Genomic DNA, 24,122 nt, shown 5'->3' with positions numbered 1-24,122 from the left:
TGCTGAGCATGGACCCATTAGCAAGGGCTCCTTCCCATCCCATTTACATTTCCATTGCCATTTACAGTGGCAGCACTCTCATCACCTCACATACTCATCTGCATTATAACTACCTTGGTTGATGTGTCTGGCTACCTTAAACATGCAGGCAACTTCAAAAAGCAACTAACACGATCTGGATTCTGAGACTGTAAGAATACCAATCTGCTCCTCCAGTATCTGCTCCTCCTCAGCTTCAGTACTGAGCTCTTTTGTAAAATAATGTGGCTCATGGGACTGCTTGCTGGTTCAACTGCAAATGTCAACCTGACCTGCAGAACATATTCTTCTACTGAGTAGTTGCTTGGAAAAGAAAGCCAGTACTTTTAAAAGCTGAAACATTATTAAAAAGCCAAGTGGACTGAACTGACTGACAGTGCTGGGAGCAAAAACAAACTGTGCAAAGAAGAGGTTGCCTGGAGTACCCTATTGCATGAGGACCTGGTGGATGAGCACGGGGTGGGCAGGGTGTCCTGCAGCTTCAGGATTTTTGTAATTAAATACTCCTTTAACTTCACTCAACTGAAGACGTACCTGGAGATTCCATGCCAGCATGTAAGATGTTGGTGCTCAATTTTCTATGACTTTTAAATACAATACCTGAAAATTTAACTTCCTAATTAAAAAAAAAAAACTAACAACAAAAGCAGTAATGTATAACAGTGGTCTCTGTGATTATCATCAGCAGAACCGAGCATGTTACACCTCCAGTCCAGAACTCTGCTCCCTGCTCTCATCAGCTGTTAGACATTTTCTTCCTGTGAGCCATCAGAGGAAAACAAGATAGACTTTTTGTCAACAAGACACATTCTCAATAGCAGTAATAATTCTATATATATATATATATTCTAGATATATATATTTTTTTGGTAGCTTTAAACAACCACCTTCAGAGTCTCTTTCTGTCCTTCTCCATTCTATTTTCATGCACATGGTCTCTGCCTTTCTGGTTTATGTCTAGCCATACCAAATGCAGCTGGGCTGAGCTCTGCCCCCATCTAGCAGTCTTCCCCTCTGTTTTCTTTTCTGCTTTTATCTGTACCGTTTCTTCCTTTTTCTTTGCTCCTTAAGTCCAACTTACCCTTCATGGCTGCTGCTCGTACTACTATACACACCTCCTAAATGTGAAGCATGAGCGACTCTGAATAAAAGCAGTAACACTGTCACTGAATGCCTACGTTCTAATGTTCTAGACCTGTTCTCAGGTCTGGATCATTTATAGTGAAACATGTTCATCAGTACAAATTCTGGCATGGAAAACTGTAGCCAGAAGAGTTATAAGCACCCAAATCCAAAGTAAAAGAGTAACTCTAGAGTAAGGTGCTGAGCAGCCCCAGCCCATAAGAATAGCTCCTGGCTCTAACTGTGGTCAGATCATGCCCTAACACTGTGCTTTAGAAGGAGGTATGTGCACATGTAATGGTACTTTTCTGGCATAGGTCAAAGGCGATTCTTACAGTAAACACAAACTGGTTCAGAGTCAAAAAAAACCACAGTCAGTGTGCTTCTGAACCTTGGGTCAGCCCTTCCCTATCTCCAACTCAAGTTTAAAACTGGTTGTAAAGAGAACTATCTCTCCAAGACTTCTGATCTTGTTTTCTTCACAACTTCAGTGATTTCTGGGGATTAAAAGTAACATAGTTGAGGCTAAAACACAAAGTGATAGCTTCAGTAGACAAGAAAGATGTTTTACTTTTCACTACTATAAATTTTACTGTTTACATAGTAAAATTTCAGCAGTTACCAGGCACCAGATCCTGCTAATAAGTTATAAGAAATTTCAGCACAGCCAGTAGTAAATGTACAGCTAACAGGTTAGAGTCAGGGGGCTGCCGATTCTCAGTAATATGATTTGAAGGATGACAGTAAATCTTCTCGAGTAAATTCATTCATGCAGTTATAGGGATATTGATGAAAAAATCCACTTCAGGTTTCTTTTCTTTTCCTGGAAGTGTTCATGTGTGTCTGTGAGTGCGTGTGCAAGCATGCACACACACATTCTGCATCTATTCAAGAAACGCACTGGCTCCCACCAGCAAGTTCTGAACATCACAGACTTGATTTGGTCACGTACTCAGCTTTCTCAGCTCCTAGCAACTGGAATAATTCTTCAGTGCTCTAAATAAGGCTCAAAAGTTGCTAGGATTGGACCAGCTTACCTCAATAACTCCATAATAATTTGGACGACGTTCTGAATGCAACACACTGAGGTATTCCTGCTATATCAAAATCAACATCCATACTGAAAAACTCAGTAAGTGGTTACAATGCAGCTGCTGAAGATTATACAAAATGTACAATTTTAGCATTTGTGATTGTTACTCACAGATTACTCTTTTGGAACCACTAACATTTCATCCAGCAGCCTTCTTGGAATTGTGAGCCTTTCAACAGTATTTTCCCAAATGATACACTGCATGACAAATAGTATCTAAGAATAAAACAAGAGATGCCTACACACCTTGATATGATCCATCATAAGCTGTTTCTGTGCATACAGAAGAGAACAGTCTGGACACTTGAAAACAGACACCTTCTGGTTTTCAATGTGCTGATCAAAGTGGCGATAGAGCAAAGGTTGTAGAGTAAACACAGTGTCACACATAGAGCATTTATATATTATTCTAAAAACAGAAGTACAATAAACAGTGTCAGTCATGTTGATGATCTACCCACAAGAATCATAACTTTTTTCTCAGCAGAGACAAGATCTGACACGTTTAAGCAATCAATTCACACTGCCTGAACAAAGGTAAATTGCAACTAATTCAAAACAACCTCCAAAACCAAAATAAAGCAGCAGGAAAAAAGGCAGAAAAATAGAAAAAAAAAAAAAAAACACAAAAAACTATTAAGCCAGAAAACAACAGCATATGCCAGTTACACACGTAACATCAATTTCTGCTTATGATACTCTGAAAGTCAAACACCTTCAGTTCCTGAAGTCATGCAATAACTGAAGGACAAAGAATATACCTCCTTCAGGTTGCAAAAGCAATTCTTTTTCAGGGAGTCACTGATATGACCATAACCAATGATGTACTCTAAGATAAACTTATTTTTACCAAGATGTATGGCTTTGAGACTCCTGTGTGCCAGGTCTGGAACCTGTTAATGCTCTGACAGAGGAGCCTCCAGGGTGACAGTTTCCTGGTTTGCCATTACAAGCCTTTAAGAACTCGTCTATAAATGCAAGGCACAGACACCACCAAAACTGCAACTTCCCCTCTCAAGGCATATCAGTTTTTAGTTTTGAAAATGAATGAAAGAAAAGTCACACAGAAATTTGCTACAGATGGTCAGATAAGAAAGAAACGTAATCCACTGGCCGTCCATAGTGGCACGTCTGAGAAACTTCGGATGAAACAAGAGAAAGCCAGGAGCAGGAGCTTAGTACAAGGATGCCTGCAGCTTTCCCAGCCCCACCAGCCTGATACTGATCTCTGTCCTAGGGAGTGACTTTCCATTAAAAAAACACCAACCACAAACCTTGTTAGCACATTACATTTTCTCGTTACCCACATAAATTACCCAAAGTCCTTCCCATTTCCCTCCAAGCAGTTTTCTCCAACAGCACGCTGTCTGAAAGAGCTCTAAAAACCATTCTGCTCTGTGCTCTGAGGTGACAAGAACAAGGACATGGTTTCAAAGTCCCACCCATTCATTGAGTCCAGATATTGGAAATCATGAAAAACGTTACAGTTATCTACATGAACCTGTGAAAAAATCATTTCTGTGCTCTATCAACTGATCTCTTCCTTGTGGCCATGTTTTTCTTTCTGTGTTTCTCCCATGTGCTACGAGATCTGCTATTTGCATTGCATCCCTTCTGTACTGCAGTGCTTTCTACAGCAGAGAGCTGCACTGCTGGCTGCGCCTGCTCTGCACTGCTGGGCACAAATGCTCCTCAGACATCATTCAGGACCTATATTCCAGTTTGCCACATTACTGCTGATGTCTACTCCTCAAAATTCTGATTGTTTAGATAAGTCCTGTAAGAAAGGTGTTAACAAGCTTGCCAGAAATAGGGAATGCTCCTTGATGTAAGAGGTAGAGAGAAAAACAGACTTCTAAAATGCTGTTTCACCTCACACACCTCCTATCCATACAGATCCCACATATCCTACTAACAGTTTCAACTGAAATCCCAAGCAACCACTCTTGGGAAGCGGACTGATCACTGCCCAGCAGATCAGCTGCCATGGATACAGGAGCAGAACCCTGTCCAGGCACAATGCTATTGCAACCGCAGTGCTGTGCAAGATGCACTGCCGAACATTCACTGTGCAATGGATCCCCTCCCCTGGCTGCTGTACACAGCTGCTGAGCATCCATGCACACTCTACCCCAGCAGAGCAACTCAAGGTAACTGGAGGCAGTGCTTTTACTGCTAGCAGGGGAGTGCTGCAGTTCTGTAGCAAATCTGCCGGTGAACACGCACAGAGCTGGTACCAACTGCACACATTCCCTAAGTCTGGGGTGTCAGACACTTTTCTTCTGTCCCTTAGGAGCTGTCTCTTACAGTGCTGTCTGCATCTCTGTCAGCAATGTCAGACCTGACTGCTCACCAGTCTGCAAACACCAGGGGCAACCGAGCTGCTGCTGCACAGCCCTGAATGACTGCTGCCTTGAGCCACACAGCACTCACTGACACAGCTGCTGCAGACAGGAGAACGCCCATCTGATAAACAATCTGACATGTCTGTCAACTTCTCCTTTCCCTTGCTAAAAAAAACAGTACTTGTGGGATAATGCACTTTGCACCAGGAGTGCAGTATATATTCATAATCTGGCTTCATAAGCAAGAGTTCTCTCAGTATTCAAAAAGAGACCAGCCATGGAAAACACCTGAATGCTGCTCTCAGTCTACTGAAAAAATAAAACCAAACATAATCTTTGGCAGCATATAAAAGCAGTTCAGGTGTGCTACAACAGAGAGCTGTCAGGGCAGAAAGCCGAAAGCCATCCCATATTAAATGCTTTATATTAAAATTTCAACCATTTGAGAATCACTGCAGATAGACTTTTTTTTTTTTTTTTAATAAATATGGCATATTCATCAAATGTGGATGTATTTCTTCTTATACAACACTCAACACTACAGATAAATGGGAATTTGTGCAAGGAACGCTTGATGTCACTTGGCCAAGAACTATCCTCAGGAGCCAACCAACTTAATAACTTCCCTTTTCAACTGATAGCGAGCAACACAAATATTTTTAGTTAATCCTGAGGAAAACCACAGGTCGCAATAGGCAAGACAGACCTTATTAAGGTCAGGCAGTAATCAACATGGGCATCCTGAGCCTAGAGGTGACAATGCACTCCTACAGACACCTGTGATGACGGAGCACGGTACTCCAGACACTGCAGAGACTGGGAAAGCCCAACAGCATCGTGATAAAACTGGCTGATTTCACAACAACACCACTTTCACATGGAAACAAAACTAATTCAAAATACTTAATTCACCAGATTTATGAGAAGCAGCTCAAAAGATCTGAGCACAGGTCAGAAAATCTTCTGTACTTTTCACCTGGGGAATATCTCACTCTGTTGGTGATCTCAGTCCTTTTGTGCTCTCTAATCTGAAAATCAAGAGAACTCCAAACAAGTTTTAGGTTAAGTGTTGGTATTTCAGAGCCTATCACTGAAGATATTCCCTTGAGTTAAAACAAGGTGTCACTTGCCTCTGGTGCTATTGTCTTAATTTAGTGTCAGATGCAGAAATTCTGCGCTATTTTGCCAAATAAATAAAAAAATCTCCTTCTCATAGGCTAGGAGGAAAAGAAGGATTCCTGTGAAATCCAATTATTACAATGCACAATGCACTGTTTCTCCCACCTGCTTTCCATTTTCCCGAGCCTGCCGTTTGTGACAAGGTTCTGCAGTGCTCACAGTGTGCTCTACGTCCCTCGGAGAAACAGGATGGAGTTACATAGCGGGGCATTCACTCTCAGCACAGCACTCGTACCAGCAGAAGAGGAAGGCAGAAGACAGGCTGTGACTGCGAGCACGGGGCTGAGGTTAGTGCAGCACAAGGTCTGAATTTCAGGCACGCTGCACCTGCAGCTCCCACCAACTGAATATTCAACATCTGTACAACTGAGATCTGATTCTCATTTCCTAATTATGCCCCTGGCTGCCTTCAGTAAAGCGCTCACTGATGTGATGTGCAACTTTCCCAGCTGCAGAACGGAAACAGTTCAGCCTTAATGCAGAAAAGAAAGCTCATGTGTCACAAAAAGCTTACACAGTACAGCTCTGTGCATGTTTTTGTTCTATCTGGAGGGCAACTCTGGACAAGGCGCACAGCCAGCAGCTCTCACCTATCAGCCTGGGCTTGACAGACATGACAGCCGTAGCAGAGCTAAAACTCAGTGCTTGCAGCTTGCATGAAGCATTATACAGCCCAAGGAAAGCACTGCCTGGCCAGCAGCTCTGCCTGCCCTGAGGAACCCTGCAGCTCTGCTGCCTGGAGGTAACCCCACCAGCATACAGCCCAACTGCTGAGCACTGCTGGCACTGAAGAAACCAACCTTCTGAATCCATCTACGAGACTGCTGTCTGTAAGCATGATAGAAAAAAGTGAATAATCTGAACTTTTCAACCAGATGTTGTAAAACCACTACAGAAGTGCTGATGAGCCTTAGCAGTTCTCATTGGAATCACATTTTCTTAGCTTGTAGTAAAAACGCATATAACCAGACTAAAAAACCAAGGATCAGCATCACACTAGCAGGATGTCTGAATTACTTCTGCAGTTCACAGCAGGATCACAGCTGGGTTGGGTTGGGTTGGAAAAGACCTCACTGCCCTCAAACCCCTGCCATGGGCTGGCTACCCCCCAGCTCAGGCTGCCCAGGGCCCATCCATGGCCTCGAGCACCTCCAGGGATGGGGCACCATCGCTGGGCAGTGCTGGGGTCTCACCACTCCCTGGGTAAAGAAATTCTCTCACATCTGACCTAATTCTCCTCTTTTACAGCATTACTTTCCTTAGCGCTGTGCTTAAAGAACTGATATTGCTGTTGTGAATGGAAAGTTAACTTCTGCCAAATTCCTAGCTAAAAGCTCATAAAAATATCACAAGAACACCACACATTACCAACGAATGACAAACTGTTTGCCGAACGGAACTTAACGCTGTAAGCACAAGACAGAATGCAATTCCACAAGTTATTAAAATGCAGGCAAGTACAGTAAAAGATTAATTTTGCTTACTTTGGTTCGCCTATCTTGATACCCGGGTGTTGTGTATAGGCATGGGAATGTGTGCTGGGAGCAGATTTAAATGCCATGGGACAGATAGGACATTTGTAAAAGACTTCACAATGAGAACCTTGAATGTGAGACTTGAGTGCCGCCACATCAGAGTATACAACATTGCAATGCACGCAGCTGCAAAAAGAGTGGAGAAGAGTCAGTTCAGCCTAGCAAAAAGCAGTACTGCAAGACACCGAATCAACATTGGTTTTCAAGCAAGTGGGAGAGGTAAGCATATATCCACACCAGACAAAACTACATTATTCTGTCAATTCAAAAGTATACACAAGAGAGTAGGAATCAATATAAGCAGAGATCTGCGTATCAAAAAAAGAGAAAAAAAAAAGAAGTTTCCCAAATTTAACTTTGTAGATCTAAGAGATATGAATTCAGAACATTTTATGGGATTACAACAGGATAGACAGAAGGGTGAACAGAGAAGTATTCCGCTGATTGTAAAAAGAATGCTTAAAACCTCTGCAAATCTGTAAAATTTTTACAAAATGCATTTTTTTTTTTTCACATGCAGTGGATTGTGCAAGGTACACCGCTACCACCAAAATGGAAAACCAATAAGCAAAACATTTAGACCAATTCCCTTGTTTAGATTTAATGAAGACATAACTGTAACGATTTTCTGAACTGATAATTAAATCAAAGCTTGGATTAAAAAAAAAAAAAAAAAAGAGTAGATTTAAATTCAGGGCAACTAAACTGAATCTCAACAATCACAACAACGTATCAGATTGGAATTCTGAAAGTATTTTTCAAAAACATACTTTTGCAATGCCGAAAATTTGTGACCTTTCCGCATCTATTCTAAAATAAAATGATTAAAAAATGGTATTAAAATCAGCACATGAGCATTCCTATACACAAAGGCCACTTCTAGTTTCATGCACTTTGTGGACAAAGTGGTTCCCAGTATGTCCAAGAATATGCTGCAATAAACAGAGACAACACCATCTCTCAAACCATCCCATTTCTTACTGATCAGTACTTTGCAGTAAGAGTTTTACAATTTAAACCTAGAAGACTGCCAAAATAGTAATTTTTGCACCTACCACGGCAGTATGATTTTTGTGTAAACATTACATAACTTTCCAACAGTTTTGATGACAGCCATAAAGCAGGAAATAGCAAAAAAAATTCTCTCAATACTTGTTTTTCTTTCCAAATGTCCCACTTTTAAATGTTATGAAATATCACCCTTTCCTTTTTAAGCACTTGATACACCCTCCTAATACTACTAGTTCAGTTTGCATCCATTTGGGCTCCAATTCCTGTGCATTTGTCAGCTCTGCTCTGTCCTTCATGACCCTCTCCTTTCAGCAAGTCCCCACTTCCTGCTGCAGTGTCCCTCAGCAGTGCTGGGTCCCATCTCACCCCTCCCTGACTGCCTGTTATTCTACAGTGATGTGAAGTTGTAAACAGTCCTCAGCATCCGCTGTTGTATAGTAAAGCAGCTCCTAAGGCCCAAACCTTCCTTTCCTGGAATGCTGGGTCACCTTCGTTCTCAGCACGCAAGGATGCAATTCAGCTTAAAGCTGAGATGTTCAGCTGCTTCACAGGTCCTATGGAATGCAGGACAGGCTGTGTTTCCCCAGTGAGAGGCCCTGGCAGCAGGGAGCACAGCAAGAAGGCCTTACACTCTCCTGGATACTGCTTCTCCTTGCCTGGACATTTTTGGCTTGGTGTCCTCAAATAATGAAATTCTGACTTCGTGTGACATGAAATGTTAATGGTAAATCTTGAGAAGTTCAGTAACGTTGTCATGATTCACCATGAAGGACTCTCAGATTTCCAGGTGCTGCTGGTGCATGCCAGCAGTCCTCTAAGATGATGCCAAGAGAAAGGTGAGGGGAAAGGGCAGGAGAGTGGAGGAGATAGGTGTAAGAAATATGTAATAAAAAAGACTGCTGTGCTTGGGAGACCAGAATAAAGCAAACCAAAGAAACACGAGCTGAGAGTCGTGTCAGGCCATGGATTCGGACTGAGAAATGACAGCAGCTGGCCTGATCCAAGCAAAGTGCTTCCCTCCCGAGCTGGAGATGTCCCAGCAAAGGAACCGGGTTCCATGAGGAGCAGAGGCTGCCTGCCCAGTGGGATTCTAGCTCTCCTTTCTGTGGTCAGACAGGACGGAATGGGGATGCCTGAGGACTGTGGGCTGCTCCATCCCTCGCTGTGCTGCCTGCCAGCCAGCCAGTAGCCTCCCTGGATTTCTCCACTGTAGCTTTCAGTAGCTTTCCCCAGCTCCCAAGCCTTTTGAAACTCAGCACTTCCATGAAACACCTCTGGTCCCTGTTCACTCAGCGAGCTGCCGTTACAGGAAAACAAAAGAATAGAAGGAAAATTGAAGATGAGGGATCAGGAGAGCAGGCTGCTGGGGTGAGAAAAATAATCTTCAAGTGGTGTAAAGCAGAGTAATCTTCCCTTCACACAGCAAATAGATTAAAAAGGACTTGACAAAGCTTTTCTAGCTATGCTACCAGGCAGGTGCAGCATGCCCGCCCACAGCCTGACAATAAATTCTGGTAGAAAATAAGAAAACGATTATTCTACCAGAAAGAACAGTCAATGTTCTGGGAAAAAAAAAAAAATCAAGAAGCCCGTTATGAAACTGAAATTAAGAAAATACATCTGAATTTTCTAGACTGTAGAAACTGTGAAGCCCTGGATCTGACATTTTATGGCTGGATGAGATTAGCTAATATTCTGATTTAATAACATACAAGAGCGGATGCTCAAAACAAAGCTGTGTTCTAATACACTATTTACTCAAAAAATTGTAGTACTAATAGAATTGTTGCCATGACAACCTTAAACCCAAGAAGCTCTATTCTACAAACAATGCTTATGAAAATGGAAAATTACTTTTGAAAGCATAAATTACATATAAATTGACAACGAAAATAATCATAATACTGACCGAAAACCAACTCTTCGAGTATAATGCAGGCAGTTCTTAGTGACATGAGTCTGGAAGTGGACAGATCTGCAGATTGCTCCACATTCAGGACACGTGTATGGAGATTTATGCTGATGAATTCTCTGGTGTGATGCAAAACTGCACTGGTTAGGAAGCAGCATCTGGCAGATATTGCATGTCTTCTAAACGATAAACCAAAATAGATGAAACAAAAGGTTGGGTTCAGCTATACAGAATTTCTCGTGTCAAACACTGTAATATAAATAAAAGGTTAAATATTACGACTGTGATGTGAGCCAAAAGAAGTAGGCAAGGTCAAAACTCAGACTCTACTGACCAACCTTGCAGGGCTGAGGTGGTCCCTCCTGGCACCACATATGCTGAGATTCTGGCACAGATTCTGACACAACAAACTCCTTCATTCATCACTGAGCATAGAAGATGTATTGTAGTTTACTTACATTTAATTTAGGTGCCTCACAAGGTTACTTTACTATTGCAAGGGGCCCAAGTGAAGCTTGGGAAACAAGTCTAATGGTTTTAACCACGGAAATTAAAATTAAAAAAAAAAAAACACAAACAAAAAAACACACAGAAAAAAAAAACCCCTCCAAGTTATCCTCATTTTCTTTGACCCCTGCTCCCAGTGAGTTCTACTGGGAATATCCTCAATACCGATAAATGGGGTACTGTCAATCAGAAAGACTGTAGATCATTTCAAAATGCATTCCTCAGGCTAAATTCCAGCATCTGCACTGTAAAATATCAAACTATCGTGCATCTAAAACTACGGGTATTTAACATAGTTAGAAAGTCTTTGCAGGGCCATCTTTCTAAGTGCAGGCATTACTTCCTACATGACATCTTTTCTTGTATTTTGTTGCACAGAAATAATTTTTAAAAAGATCTTCAACGATGTGTAGACCATTTGCCAAGTCAGAAACACTGGAATTCTTTGGGTGCTTTCTGCCACTCCTGGGGTTAAACACAAACAATGCAGTGGAGCTGTCAGCAGGATTCATTCCTGCTCACAGTTGTTTTCCATCCCTGGAGGGCACAAAGAACAGAACCTGCAGCACCACTGGTTCCACTTACAGCAATACATCTCTGCATCTCTAAGCAGTGTCTGACAGTCTGTACGGAGCTTAACTTTTATCACAGACATTGCTCCACTGACTCCAACAGAAATACCAGCACAAGTCTTTGCAGAACAATGATTTTAACCTCATTTCCTAAGACTTTACTCTGTAAAGCGTTTAAAATTAATATTTCTTAAGACTTTAAATAATTTCTTATGACTTTAAATAATTTCTTATGACTTTAAATAATTTCTTATGACTTGGGAATTATGAATTTCATCAGTGACTTAGGAAGATTTCAAAGCAAAACTAAGACTCCTACATGACATGGATAGTTTTGAACACAGGATTTGCGTATTTTAGCAGTGTTATCCACAGAGTCTTGCAGATAGATGTGTATGTTTTGAAAGATTACAGACAAAACAAGATCTCCTGAGTTGTATTAAAAATGATTTGCTAATCTACGGATAAATAAATCTTCAAATAATTAAGAGAATCCTTCTGCTCACGTTAAAACAGTTACTTGCAGGGGCTTCACCAAGAGTCACACCCTTCTTCCAATTTGGGCCCCTCTCCTTCAAATCTCTTAAAAATGGTCAGAGTCAGAGCACACAGCACAAAGCTACTGCTGTAGAAGAAATCATACAGTGCTACAAACAAGTTTCATGGAGTCTGCCTTACTAGTATTGGCAACTTTGCTAGAACAAAAAGTCACCTGCTCTCATTTAATCAACAAGACAAATCCGAACTGCAACGACTAAAGCACAACACCTGTATAATTATTTTTTCTTCCAAATATAACTCTGTTTAACCCTGAGGTCTAAAGTGATTTCTTAATTGCCTTATATACTGACAATGCTACTGATATTCTAAGCACAGGAGTATTTTTGTACTGGGACCTGCAAACTTCTTTTTTTTTTCATCTAAATGCCTTTTTGAGGCTGCATACAAATAGTTGTAAATTATTTTTTAAACATTAATTTTAGGGAGAAATGTTAACACGAAATATCTGGAGGTCACACACACTGAAGCAGATGTGTTCTTTCGTATGGTTCACTCTAATGTGTGTCTGAACAGTCTCCATCCACAGCTCTCAAACGTCCTGACAAAAGAAAGATGGCAAAATGCAAAACCTTGAAACAGAAGAAGTTAACCAAAGAAAATCTACTGTTCTCCAAATCCAGGTTGGATATCAGCACTGCAACCAGCCTAAGGAATTCATAGATATCCTTGCATAAAGCTTTGTCTGAGATGGATCATCTGCAGCCATTACGTGCTATCACTCTGATTAGAACCTCCATGAAACAGGAAGGTTGAAATTGTGCTAAACACAAACAGATATCCACCGAAATGACAGTGTTTGTCCTCAGTGAGCAACGGGCACGGTCTGAGCCACTGACCCCTGCCTTCTGACCTGCACAGAACTGCCATGGGATGCCAACTTTGTCTTCAGCTCAGGCTCACGGATGGCCAAAGCCAGACTAACTTTGGCTTAATGTGTGTTTGCTGCATTTACTAAGATTCAGTACCATTCTTAAAATGTACCTTTTGTCATATATGTATTAATAAGCAGCAGTGCAATGTTGGAGAACAAAGCAAAGTTTCTTATATAGAAGGTTTTCATAATCCTTCCAAAACACTACAAAAAGAAACCTGGATGCTACACTATTTCACAGCCATACAACAATCCACCCCTAAATGAGAGTATCCCTGATTCTGACTCTGCAACAAGCAGTCTGCAAGATTCATCAGCCATGTGAGTAATTCAGACCAACAGAAAATGCCAGTAATGCTTTTTGCTAGGGCTACTGGTTTGATAGTTTGAAAAGTACAGTAACATTTTTAATTGAAACTGATTACAGTAGAAGAATCTACTGTGAAATTCTGAAATTCACTTTTGCTTACCATTTTATTCTGGGCATAAGGTGGCACTAAATTTCAGTTCTCACTGCAACTCACACCAAAATAAAACAGTTTCTGAAAACCATCACCTGCCTGCCTTTGAAATCAAAGTTTCAGGGAAAAAAAAAGGAGTTAGAAGAAAAAACTGTGGAGTTGGAAAATAAAGATAGACAAGAACTATGAGTTCTTGAAGACAAATGAGCTACGCAGCATCCACAAGAACAACACACAGCTGAAGATGAGCACTGACATGAATTAGACCAGGCTTGCTGCCTTGCTGCCCCAGTAAGCTACTGAGGGCTTCACTCTGCCATCACTGACTGGTCTCATTCCTTTTAACAGGATTACTAACAGAAGCGAGGGATTACAGAAAGAGAACGTTACAGGGAAGATTTTTTAGGATGTTTTACTATTTTTACTATTTTTTAATTCAAAACTGAACATTCTACCTTTATAACAAGAGATGAAAAAGAAGTAGCAGCTCCTTCCTACTTAGACACATGTAACACAAAAAACGGTGTGCAATTTCCATCTCAAGAGTAGGTGGGCACTAAGAACTCATCAATGAGCTGCAAAATCCAATTATTTTTATCTTCCTTCCTCCCCAGGTAAAAATACTTCATCTAACTTTCCTGTTTTCCTGCCCCAAAATAATCACTGTTTCACAACAAAAACTCAGTGCCAAGCACGTAGAGAAATGAGAACATTCCTTTTGCAAGCTTTTAGAGGGGTAACGCATTTTTTATAATAAACCTATACAAAGACTTTCTTTAGCAAACACTGCTCTTACAGAGATGCATATACTAGCTGATGAGGGGATGAAAAGGCAAGAAAGCAGGAGGCACTGCTCTCATTAAAGCAACCCTTCAGCTGGATGGCTTCCACGATGTATCTGTACAGCTACACCACACAGCATGCAATAAGACACAGCTTAAAAAATGTAATGAAAACTGCTGATCGATATACCGAAATGACTAAGAAAAACATTTAATTCATTTTTTTAAGAAGATAGTTTGACAGACTCTTAAAACTATGTTTATTAACAGTGTTCTTTTAAAACGGAATGACAAGTGTTTTTTTTTTCTGAAATCTGGAAACGCACGCCCTGCTACGCAGTAATTAAGGCCTTGTTCATACCTCAGACCTCATAAGATAGTGAGCTTCCAGCAAGAGATACAAACACACTGGTGGTCAATGCTATCTCCTGTACCTCTGTGAGCCTTCCTCTATTCCTCTGCAGCAATAGGGCGAAAAAACCCTGGGAAGAGGCAGCAAGAAAGGCCAAAGGTGTTTCTACAAAAATGTATCCCTGACTGTACCAGAACAGGTCCCACAGAAAGTACAGAACTTTTTATTATTTAAACTTTGTTGCTCTTTTTTCCATTTTATCCTCCCAGCCTACTTCCACTAGATTTGTCAGTCTCATACATTTGGTTTGTTATGCTTACAGACTGCCTTAATTCCTTGTTTTCACAGTACCAAGCACTACAGGGGTTTCCCAAGGTCCACTGGATCTTACCACAAAACAAATGATAATTAAAGGACTTATGGAAAATAAAATTAACATGCATGGGCAGAAGAGTTACCTTCCTAACTTAAGGACTTAAACCCCTATCCTGCACGCTGCTGTGGGATTACAAGAACATTCCTGGCTTGATTGGTCTGAGCAGGGATAGAGCCTTTCAGGTCCTTGCCAACGTGCAGCAACAAGCTGCTGCATCAAGATTAACTGAATGCTTTGAAATAAACCAGAATTCCTTTTAACTGGCACACCATCATTTAATTAACGATCGGAATTCTTACAGGGTTATAAAATATACTGCACACTGATTAATACTTTTATGGAATGATATGTTTCTTTCACATCAGGCCACATATAAACCATTCTGAAATTCTTTGCTAATGTAAGTTTAACTCAATAGCAATTATAAGAGAAAGTGAAAGCCAAAAGAAGTGAATAAATGGTCACACAGAAAGAAATGCATGCTAGTGAACACCACTTTCTGGTTAAAAAAGGTCCGAAGATACCAGCATGCATACCCTTTCAGCAGAATCAATGTGCCATTTATTAGTTGTTTGCCCCTGTAGGTAACAGGAATGCCAAACTCACTTCTAGAGCTATATGAAAATAATAAAAACCAAAGACAAATCAGGAATGAATCACTTAAAAACTACTACTCAGATTAAATAGGTGTGCAGCTAATGAGGGTGCCAATTAAGTGGATTCCACAGGACAATCTCATTTCAAAGCACAGCAATAATCATTAAAAGAATCTTAGAGACCATTAAATACTCAGCTGCAACAAAGCTTACGCTAAATTTTAGTGAAAATATACACTGGATTAGACTTCAGGGCCTAAAAAAACTCTAAGATAAACTCTTAGTTCAAAATGTTGACGTTCACTATAAAAGTGCTTGCAAGTTTTCTGTTGTTTTAGTTTATGTTTTTAATCATGGAGGTTCAGACCATTAACATCTAAATGAAAGAAAAACATTTCCAAAGTCTCCTAGGCTTATAGGCGAAACATTGGAATTTAAACATATGATACTCTACTTGTCCACTTGTGTCTGCAGCCTGCTGGAAATGTGTAGCAAGAGATGTCTCATCTTGGAAAACTTCGCTGCACTCCAAACACTTTAGACCGTGCCTACAGAGTTTTGATGGGTCTTCGTCTAGTGGCATGGCTGGGACGATGGGTGTACTTGCTGGGGCTGATATGACTGTTCCCGTTATGCCAGACTGCATCTTAGTTACAGTGTGTGAGCCAGCTCCCACTGGGCTTTGAAGCATGGGTGTAGCAGTATTGCTTGAAGGAGATGCTATCATTTGATCTGCTGGGACTGGTTTTAAAATCAGGTGCGAACACTGCATTACAACTCCTTTTTCCTTGTGTCCACGAGCATGGGAAAGAAGACTGCATTTGTTGTAGAAAACTAAATTCTTTGTACAATGATTACACGTCACTTCAATTCGCACGCTCCTCCTGTCATAATGCTGGGTCAGGCTCTTCTCAAGAGCAAAGGAGTCACCGCACTCCAAACACTTGTAACCTCGTGTGGGCAACGTTATTCCAGCACTGGCAGGAGGACTAAGGTTGGGGATGTAAACTGGGACAGGGTTGACACTACTCAGCACCTTATTGAACGCTTCCACTACAGAACTCTGAAGAGATGACACCACCTGGACTCGAGACACCTTTTTAGAAGGCTGTGAGGCTGCTGCAGAAATTATTGCCTGCTTTATTTGTTGCTGAGGTTTCGTTAGCACTTGTCGGAGTTCAGAGGTGGTTTGAGCACCCTGAGGCAGAAGATTAAGGTTGGCAAGATGGACCGTCTTTGGCACAAGTTTAGCACTCGCAAGGCTTGATGCTGGCACCACAACAGTCTGCTGCTGTATGGCATTGGCAGCTTTTATAATGGCGCTACTGGCACTCTGCACAGAAGCAGCAGATAGTACAGTGGCTTTCACTGTAGTGTTGTTAGCAAGCTTCAAATTAATAACTTGTGAACCTGCTGTTTTCACTGCTGAAACTGGGAGGAAGGCAGTAGCCACAGGTTTGATAGTGACTTGCTTTGGTGCGAGTTCTGCAGATGCGACTGCATTGGTAACAACTGCGGACTGGAGAGGAGCTCTAGGAGGAGAGGAAAGAACAGCAGAAGAAGTTGGTGAGGACAGGAGGGACGTCATGGAAGTTACCATAGAAGCAGTCTGCTCTGTTTTTCTACTCGAGTCCAAATCAACTTCTGGCAACACTCGAGTAACAGTTCTCTTGATCTCCCCGGAGGAAGTCTTGATGGTTTTTATGCGAACCTTAGGAATTGCTGGTGTGGACCCTGCAGGAGAAGATGGAGATCCTTTGCTACTGTTTTCACTTGATACACTTCTGGGACTATCAGGTGGTTTAACAGATGGCTTTTTAGCACCATCAATAAGACTCTGAGACTCAGGTGATTTTTCAGTAGTCCGGGGACTTTCACTCGTATCTTTTGGCAAAGGAGAAGACTCCCCGGAATTAGATTGTAAATCCTTACTGGTATCTGTAGCTGCCTTTTTAGCACTCAGTGCTGCAATCGCAGCAATGCACGAAGAAAGCTTTGCTGATGACTTTGCTTTTGGTGAAATGCTGGCAAGATTTGTTTCACTTTTTTCAGCACTCAGTTTTCCATCAAGTACTCTACTGTCAAGAAGCTTCTCAGAACTGTCTTTTAGCAATTTGTCCTCTGCTTTGCGAGCTTTGAAAGGCTCATAAACACTTAAATTCAGAGAGTTTGTCTCTGTCTCCCGCTTAGAAACTTTATTTTTATCTATACTACTTGAAACTGAGATACTAGACTTGATCAAATTCTCTCCCCCAAGTGCCTTTAGTTTGTCATATTCGTGCTGAGATACAGAACCTGTCAAGATATTTGTTCTGAAATTTGCACGCATCTCTTTGTCTGGAGGGTCATCTACCTCAATTTTTTCATCATCATCAAATTCTTCAGCACTCGAAATTGGACTGAACTGGTTAAAAGCCGAATCCTTCAGTGTTGTCTCAGAAGCTGACCCATCATCTTTAAATGATTTCTCTTCATCTTTACTGTAACTGTCAAGAGCTGAGGATGTGAGAAAGCCGTTATGCAAGCCATTGCCTGTGGAATGGTGGCAATCCTTGTCTACTCCTTCAGAAGGAGTACGTACATTTTTCACAATGACACTCACACCAACATCAGACGATGATGGCGTATGAGAATCTTCATCTGTGTGTGCATTTTGTTTTATCTGGCTTTCATGGTCATCGTGTCCAGATTCAATAGCTGCTTTTGGGTCAACCATGTCTGGGATGTCAAAGGCTGCAAGAAGATCGTCAAAGTCTGGGGTCTTCATATCCCCCATGGTCATCTATTTGATTGAAGGCAAATCTGTAAAACAAGCAGAAAGTCCTCCTCTCTCAGTATTTTAATCTCTAATAGCATAGTCTAACACAAATAAGCACACATTCTCACATGCCATGCAAAAAGGTGTTATCTCACTTCTCAATTGGTATTTTCAGAAATTACGAATTAAAAATAGTATCCCAGTGCAGGTGTACCAATGTAACAGTTGTAACTATACAACTGTAATTGCCAGGAGCTACACTAATTCATCAAGTTCATACACTGCACCTTAGTAATTTTATTCTAGGGACATACCTTCTCTTCGAGTGACTTTACTCCTGACTCCTCTTCTTACATTTTCTGCTACCCTGTCCCACCCATGCCATGAATACAGCAAGATACTGCTCTCAGAAAAATCATGAGCTATTTGTATATCCCCCTAAGTCTAGATTTTCCTTGGTATTTGCACTATCAATCTGATGAGCCTTCTCGAAGACAGCAGAACAAATGCGTTTCTACTAGCAGTTTAAGAGTACTGCATTGTTTTCTGTAAATTACACCACTTCATCTGAATTATGGAGTATTTGTTCCCCAATGCCCATGAGGTGTTCTTTCAGCAGCTCCAACAAAGGACTTGCTGTATTTACTTACTCTACCAGGTGTCTCACATACTTCAAAGGCTTGGCATTCTATAACCTCCAATGCAATTTACTGCAGTCATTCACCATTTTCCCCATTGTGGGTTTCCTACTGCGTAACCTGAATGCATCTTGATGTATCAAGCTGAATGAACTACATGTGGTTCTATATTCACCTAACCACTCTGCAAAAGCACTTTATGCTAATTCCATTCTCTCTCTTCGGTTTTCTTTCTAAGCTGAACAACAGCAGATCTTTAGTTTTCTTTCTTTCCCTCACAGATAATTTCCAGATCCCATTCTTTCCATTCACTGCTAGCCTCTAATACTGTTTTGTTTTTTTCTTCCTGATCCAAAATGCAGAAGATGACTCAGAACTGAAACTTTGTAAATGCTGCGTAAAAAGGAAAAGTAATACTTTTGAGCATACTTTCACATTGTAAATCCCACTACGGTATTTGCTTTTCCACACACTTCAAGAATATGCAAAGTTGTGCAAAATGAATCACTTGTACAGATCGAAGAAATCACTTATGGAAAGCACAATTTCCCGTTTTCTTTTAGAAAAGTGCACAGGTATAATCTGTACTGTTACGGCAGAGCTGTCTTCGACTGTTCAGTACTTATCGTGCAAAACTCAGCATTCAATCTGAAATGGTATTCAACCAAACTAGTGTTACAGTCAGAGAGCGTCCAGTTAGGAAGCATCCTACCTGCCCTCCTGCCTTAGTATCAACGCTGAAAGGCAGAAAAACATTCCTTCAGTACAGCTCAATATGCTGCCTTCAGTATCGATCAGCACAGGCCATCAAAGAGCTACTGGGTGACTAAACCACAGCAGTGCCTCCGAGTTTCTCAACTTAGCTAAGTGAGAAGCTACTATGTTATACCCCATGGCAAATGGTCTGTTGGAACAGAATCACAGAATGGCCAGGGCTGGAAGGGACTTCAAGGATCACGAATCTCCAACCCCCTGCCACATGCAGGGCCACCAACCTCCACATTTCACAGCAGCCCAGGCTGCCCAGGGCCCCATCCAACCTGGCCTTGAACACCTCCAGGGATGGGCGGGGCATCCACAGCCTCTCTGGGCAGCTGTTCCAGCACCTCACCACTCTCTGAGTAAAGAACTTCCCCTTACATCCAACCTCAATCTTCCCTCCCTCAACTTCAAACCATTTCCCCTTGTCCTGCTGTTATCAACCCTTTCAAAGAGCTGACTCCCCTCCTGTCTGTAGGCTCCCTTTAGGTACTGAAGGCTGCAATGAGGTCACCCCGCAGCCTTCTTTTCTCCAGGCTGAACAAGCCCAGCTCCCTCAGCCTGTCTTCTTAGCGGAGGTGCTCCAGTCCCCTGATCATCTCTGTGGCTCTCCTCTGGACCCTCTCCAACAGCTCTCTGTCTTGTACTGGGGGCTCCAGACCTGGACACAGCACTGCAGATGGGGCCTCACAAGAGCAGAGCAGAGAGGGACAATCACCTCCCTGTCCCTGCTGGCCACCCCTCTGCTGATGGAACCCAGGATCCCATTTGCTTTCCGTGCTGAAACACACTTGCCAACAGAAATGCACCCTGCAACTTCAGCACATTATCTCTTCCTCCTCATGGTTTATTTTGAGATATTTTATAGAGAGAAACTACCTGCTGGCTGCTGTATCCAGCTGCAACAAGATCAAGAACCACTAATCACAAGGCAGATGCTATGGCTAAATGCACATTTTTTTGGCTATCGTTATCAAGATGGACAGTATTCTGACTGTTCCGCAGTCACATGTGGTTTATTTGGAAAGCATCATTTCTCCACATGAGAAAAACCTGTAAGATTTATCTATGCATCAACGCTGGCCAACTGGAAGCCATTATGGACTCTGAGAAAGGCAATCAGAGAAAATTTGTCAAGGAAGAGACAAGAACACTGGAATACACGCTGCCACTTCATTTCCTACTTTAAATAAATATAGCATCACTTACATGGTCTGTTTAATGGTTATGCTGCTTTGCCTAACTTGCTAAGTTCTTTTAATTACATCAAATCCTATGGAGATTAACTCATTATTTGATTTTTAGAAAATATGACTATAGTGTTGCAATTAATGAATTCACATTCCTTAATTAACTCAGAATTTCTTTCTTCCTGGAAATAGAGTATCACGATGAACACTCATTATTAAGACTTCACTACATTTGTAAATCATACAGTTATAAACTGTATTTATCAGACATAAGATTGTTTCATTACGCTGGTAATCCAGGCATTGTTATTTAATTTTAAAATTTAACCATCCATCTATCTGAAAGCAATTTTCTGGCCCTCATTCATTTAAAACTGCTAACTGGGATAAAACCAACAGAGAAATCTAAGGAAAGCAGTCAGTACAGCTCAGCCCTCTTCCAGCATCACCAGAAACTAACTGACAGCATTCAGAGCACAATGCATCATCAGTCACCTTCTTGTATCAAAGATTATTTTGATGATCATATTTATCCACCGTGCTGGAGCCCAGACATCAGTCCAGCCTCTGCCCAGAGGATTTCAGAGTCATGCGAGAGGGATGCAATGACAAAGGCAGCTACCTAATAACTATAGCACGTCACCAGCACAATGAGAGACAGTCAGTACGGCTGTTGTGTAGACATGACTGGATTTTTAATTCACTTCTGGACCTGTATTAACAAGAAAAGAAAAATGCTGCAGGAAATTCAAAGAATATACGAAATGAGAACAGACAGAAACCAAAAGAAAGGTGGCCCAGAGTTCAGCAATGCAGACAAGAACGGAAGACCATTGAGAACCACCAGACTGACTTTTATGCCTTGTCTCCAAGTGGATGCATAACTTGTTCATAAATGAAGCACACATTAAGGAAACACACTGAATGCACTGTCGTGAACCTAATCTGAAATACAAATGTCTAAAGTGTTCTTATACCTGCTCCTGCTATGTTTTATTTGCCATGCAAATAATCAGAGCTGTGGTAACAACACATACAGAGGAGCAATGCTGAGCTAAAGCTGATACCTAGACTGATTAAAAAAAGACAGTGGTATTTATGTAATGCTTCACTTTGTCTGAATTACAACTTTAATGCTCTGGTTACAATTTCCTCGTTTGCAAGGTGTTAATCATTTCGTTGTTTACTAACAATAAGAATCACATACACACATAATATTAACATTACAAAGAAAGTCCTTGTAAGGATTACATGGAAAAGGATCTTGAGTCCAAAGCCAGAACCCACAAACAAAGCCTTAACTGACAGTTTTTCATGGTTCAATACACCGCAGTGCTCTCTCACTATGCATCCATCCATGGATGGCTTCTCTGCAGTTGTTAAACACACTGGTGCAAAACTTCCTCCAATTACATATGCTGCAATCATTAACATTTAGCAACAGCAATGCGAAGTAAAGGCAACTTTACTGAATCAGGTATCTGTAAGAGCAGAATTACATACCAGAGAAGAGACACATTTGTTCCTTACTAAGAAACTTCCTTAATGTTAATTCCAAAATGGAAAAATATCCCAGAAGAATGCAGAGGTCTTTAGCTTTAAGCTGAGATCTTAAACATATCCAGACAGCACAGCGCCTGAAGCTGCAGGTATCTCTCAGGTACACACAGACCAACTCCTGTGCTCTCCCAGAGTGTGAGAACAGAGTGCTTTCTTCTGTGTGGGGCACCTGAACTGCTGCTGCCTTCACAGAGAACCTCTCCCATTCTGCAATCAATCAAGATCCAAATCAAACAAGAAAGGAGAAAAGACCTGGTGAGCCTTGCTAAACAAGTAAACAGAGCTGTAACCTTCACATTTTATTTCTCTTACTTGCTATTCTAGACTATCAGTGTAATTTCCAGTATATTAAGCTAGTTTTTAATCACAACTGTCAGGGTTCCAAAGCCACACTGCTCCCCTTTTTACCCAAACACCTTTCCCTAGCCTTTTCTCATGAAGACAGAACTCTGCCTTCTACCCAAGACTGAAACCAACAGAGGCTTTGGCTGCTGCACAAGTTGCTGACCTGCTCCTGCTCTGCCCCAGCACGAAGCCTGCAAGCACTGCAAACAGAACATGAGGCAAGTTCCTGACTCCCTTGGGAACTGTGATTTTCCAGGAACTGGGATTTCTTTGAGAACTGCTTTCTTTGAGAAGTGCTGAGAGAAAAACCCAACATCTCCAAGAGATATACAAGCCAGTTAAAAAAAAATGATGAATCCCACTGGGAGGCTGCTATCAAAATTATCAGTTTTAGTGGTAATGACTTTCAAATGCTCTTAACAAATGCAGCTCTCCAGAATTAAACAAAGAAACGGCCCAAAATGTGTGTAAGCAAGCATTCCTCAGACCTGACAAACAAAAGACACTGCAATAAACAACCTGCAGGACCCCCACCTACTCAAACACCGCTGTCTGAAATACATATTTTCTCATTTTTAATTTCTAAGTAATAGAACAGCAAAATTCACTTCAAAACACTGGACTGACAACTTGAAGTGTATTCTATGAAATACACTGGACAGATTATAACTTAAATTAAGCATTCCTAATTTTGGAAGTATATATAAAGAGTTGGTTCTTAGATGAGCTGGCTCTGCACAAGGTGCCATCTCATTTCCAGATGATGGTGGTCTCATTTTGTGAGGCTCCTTTTATTTCTTGCCTCTCCACTGTCAGTTGGTATCTACCAAGAAAATGCCATGGAAAAGACTTCTGTCACTTCTGTCAAAAGATATGAGTTACTTTATACAACAAGACAACAAAAAAGCTATTACAAAATTCAAGCATTACTTTCCAGATTATTCAGTGATTGAAGCGAATATGGCCGACAGGAATTGTACAACAGAGAGCTGCAGTGCTGTGAGGAACAGCGCTTCCAGGTTCTGGCTTTTTGATGGTGGATGACCGGGCTCCTGCTGAGACCACCGGTGAGCCCAAAGACCTAAAGATCAGAGGCTCTGGGACAGGCAAGAATATCCCTACTTTGTGGTTTCTGTTCATCTCCTTGGGGGTAAAGCCCATGCCTTTGCATGCATCAGCATGTTACTGAAACGCAGGGTTTGAATTAAATTCTGGTGGAGAAACCAAGATGATTTTGTTTTTCCATTCAAAGCAAGTTGTTGTGACTGCATAGATTTTTCTTTCTTCGGAAATGCATCTCCTGAGTAAGGACTTCCATGAGCAGCACGAAGAACACAGCCCAGGTGTCAGCCAAGGAAGGCACCGCTTCACTCCGCATTTTCCCTGCTAGCCTTTTTACTCCAGTTCATCTGACAACACATTCCTGTGAAGCGTTCACTCGGGCAATTATGTCAAAACAAGAACCCACCCGAGAGGACTCTCAAGGTACAAGACAGTAAGGAGGCAGGAGAGGAATGTGATAAGAAATAGTTACATTTCTGTAAGCCCACTGGTCCTT

General features: G+C 41.4%; 1 protein-coding gene across 12 annotated transcripts in view; it reads right to left on the bottom strand.

Annotated features, from left to right (window-relative positions):
- Positions 1-24,122, bottom strand: part of ZNF532 (zinc finger protein 532) — a 42,505-nt gene that overhangs the window by 10,825 nt on the left and 7,558 nt on the right. For 10 of the 12 annotated variants that reach the window (XM_085212894.1, XM_085212893.1, XM_085212891.1 and 7 more), the window contains 4 exons: positions 15,769-18,116; positions 10,234-10,415; positions 7,263-7,439; positions 2,501-2,663 (listed from right to left, as the gene is read on the bottom strand). In XM_085212894.1, the coding sequence (XP_085069020.1) occupies positions 2,501-2,663; positions 7,263-7,439; positions 10,234-10,415; positions 15,769-18,096 (2,850 nt within the window). In that variant the 5' untranslated portion in view covers positions 18,097-18,116. The remainder of the gene's footprint in view (positions 1-2,500; positions 2,664-7,262; positions 7,440-10,233; positions 10,416-15,768; positions 18,117-24,122) is intronic. The other 2 variants (XM_085212897.1, XM_085212898.1) reach the window with 2 other exon arrangements.

The sequence above is a fragment of the Meleagris gallopavo genome, chromosome Z, assembly GCF_905368555.1.
Source record: "Meleagris gallopavo chromosome Z, MGAL_WU_HG_1.1, whole genome shotgun sequence".
Classification (NCBI taxonomy): Eukaryota; Metazoa; Chordata; class Aves; order Galliformes; family Phasianidae; genus Meleagris; species Meleagris gallopavo.
This window is presented reverse-complemented; position numbering and strand designations above follow the sequence as displayed.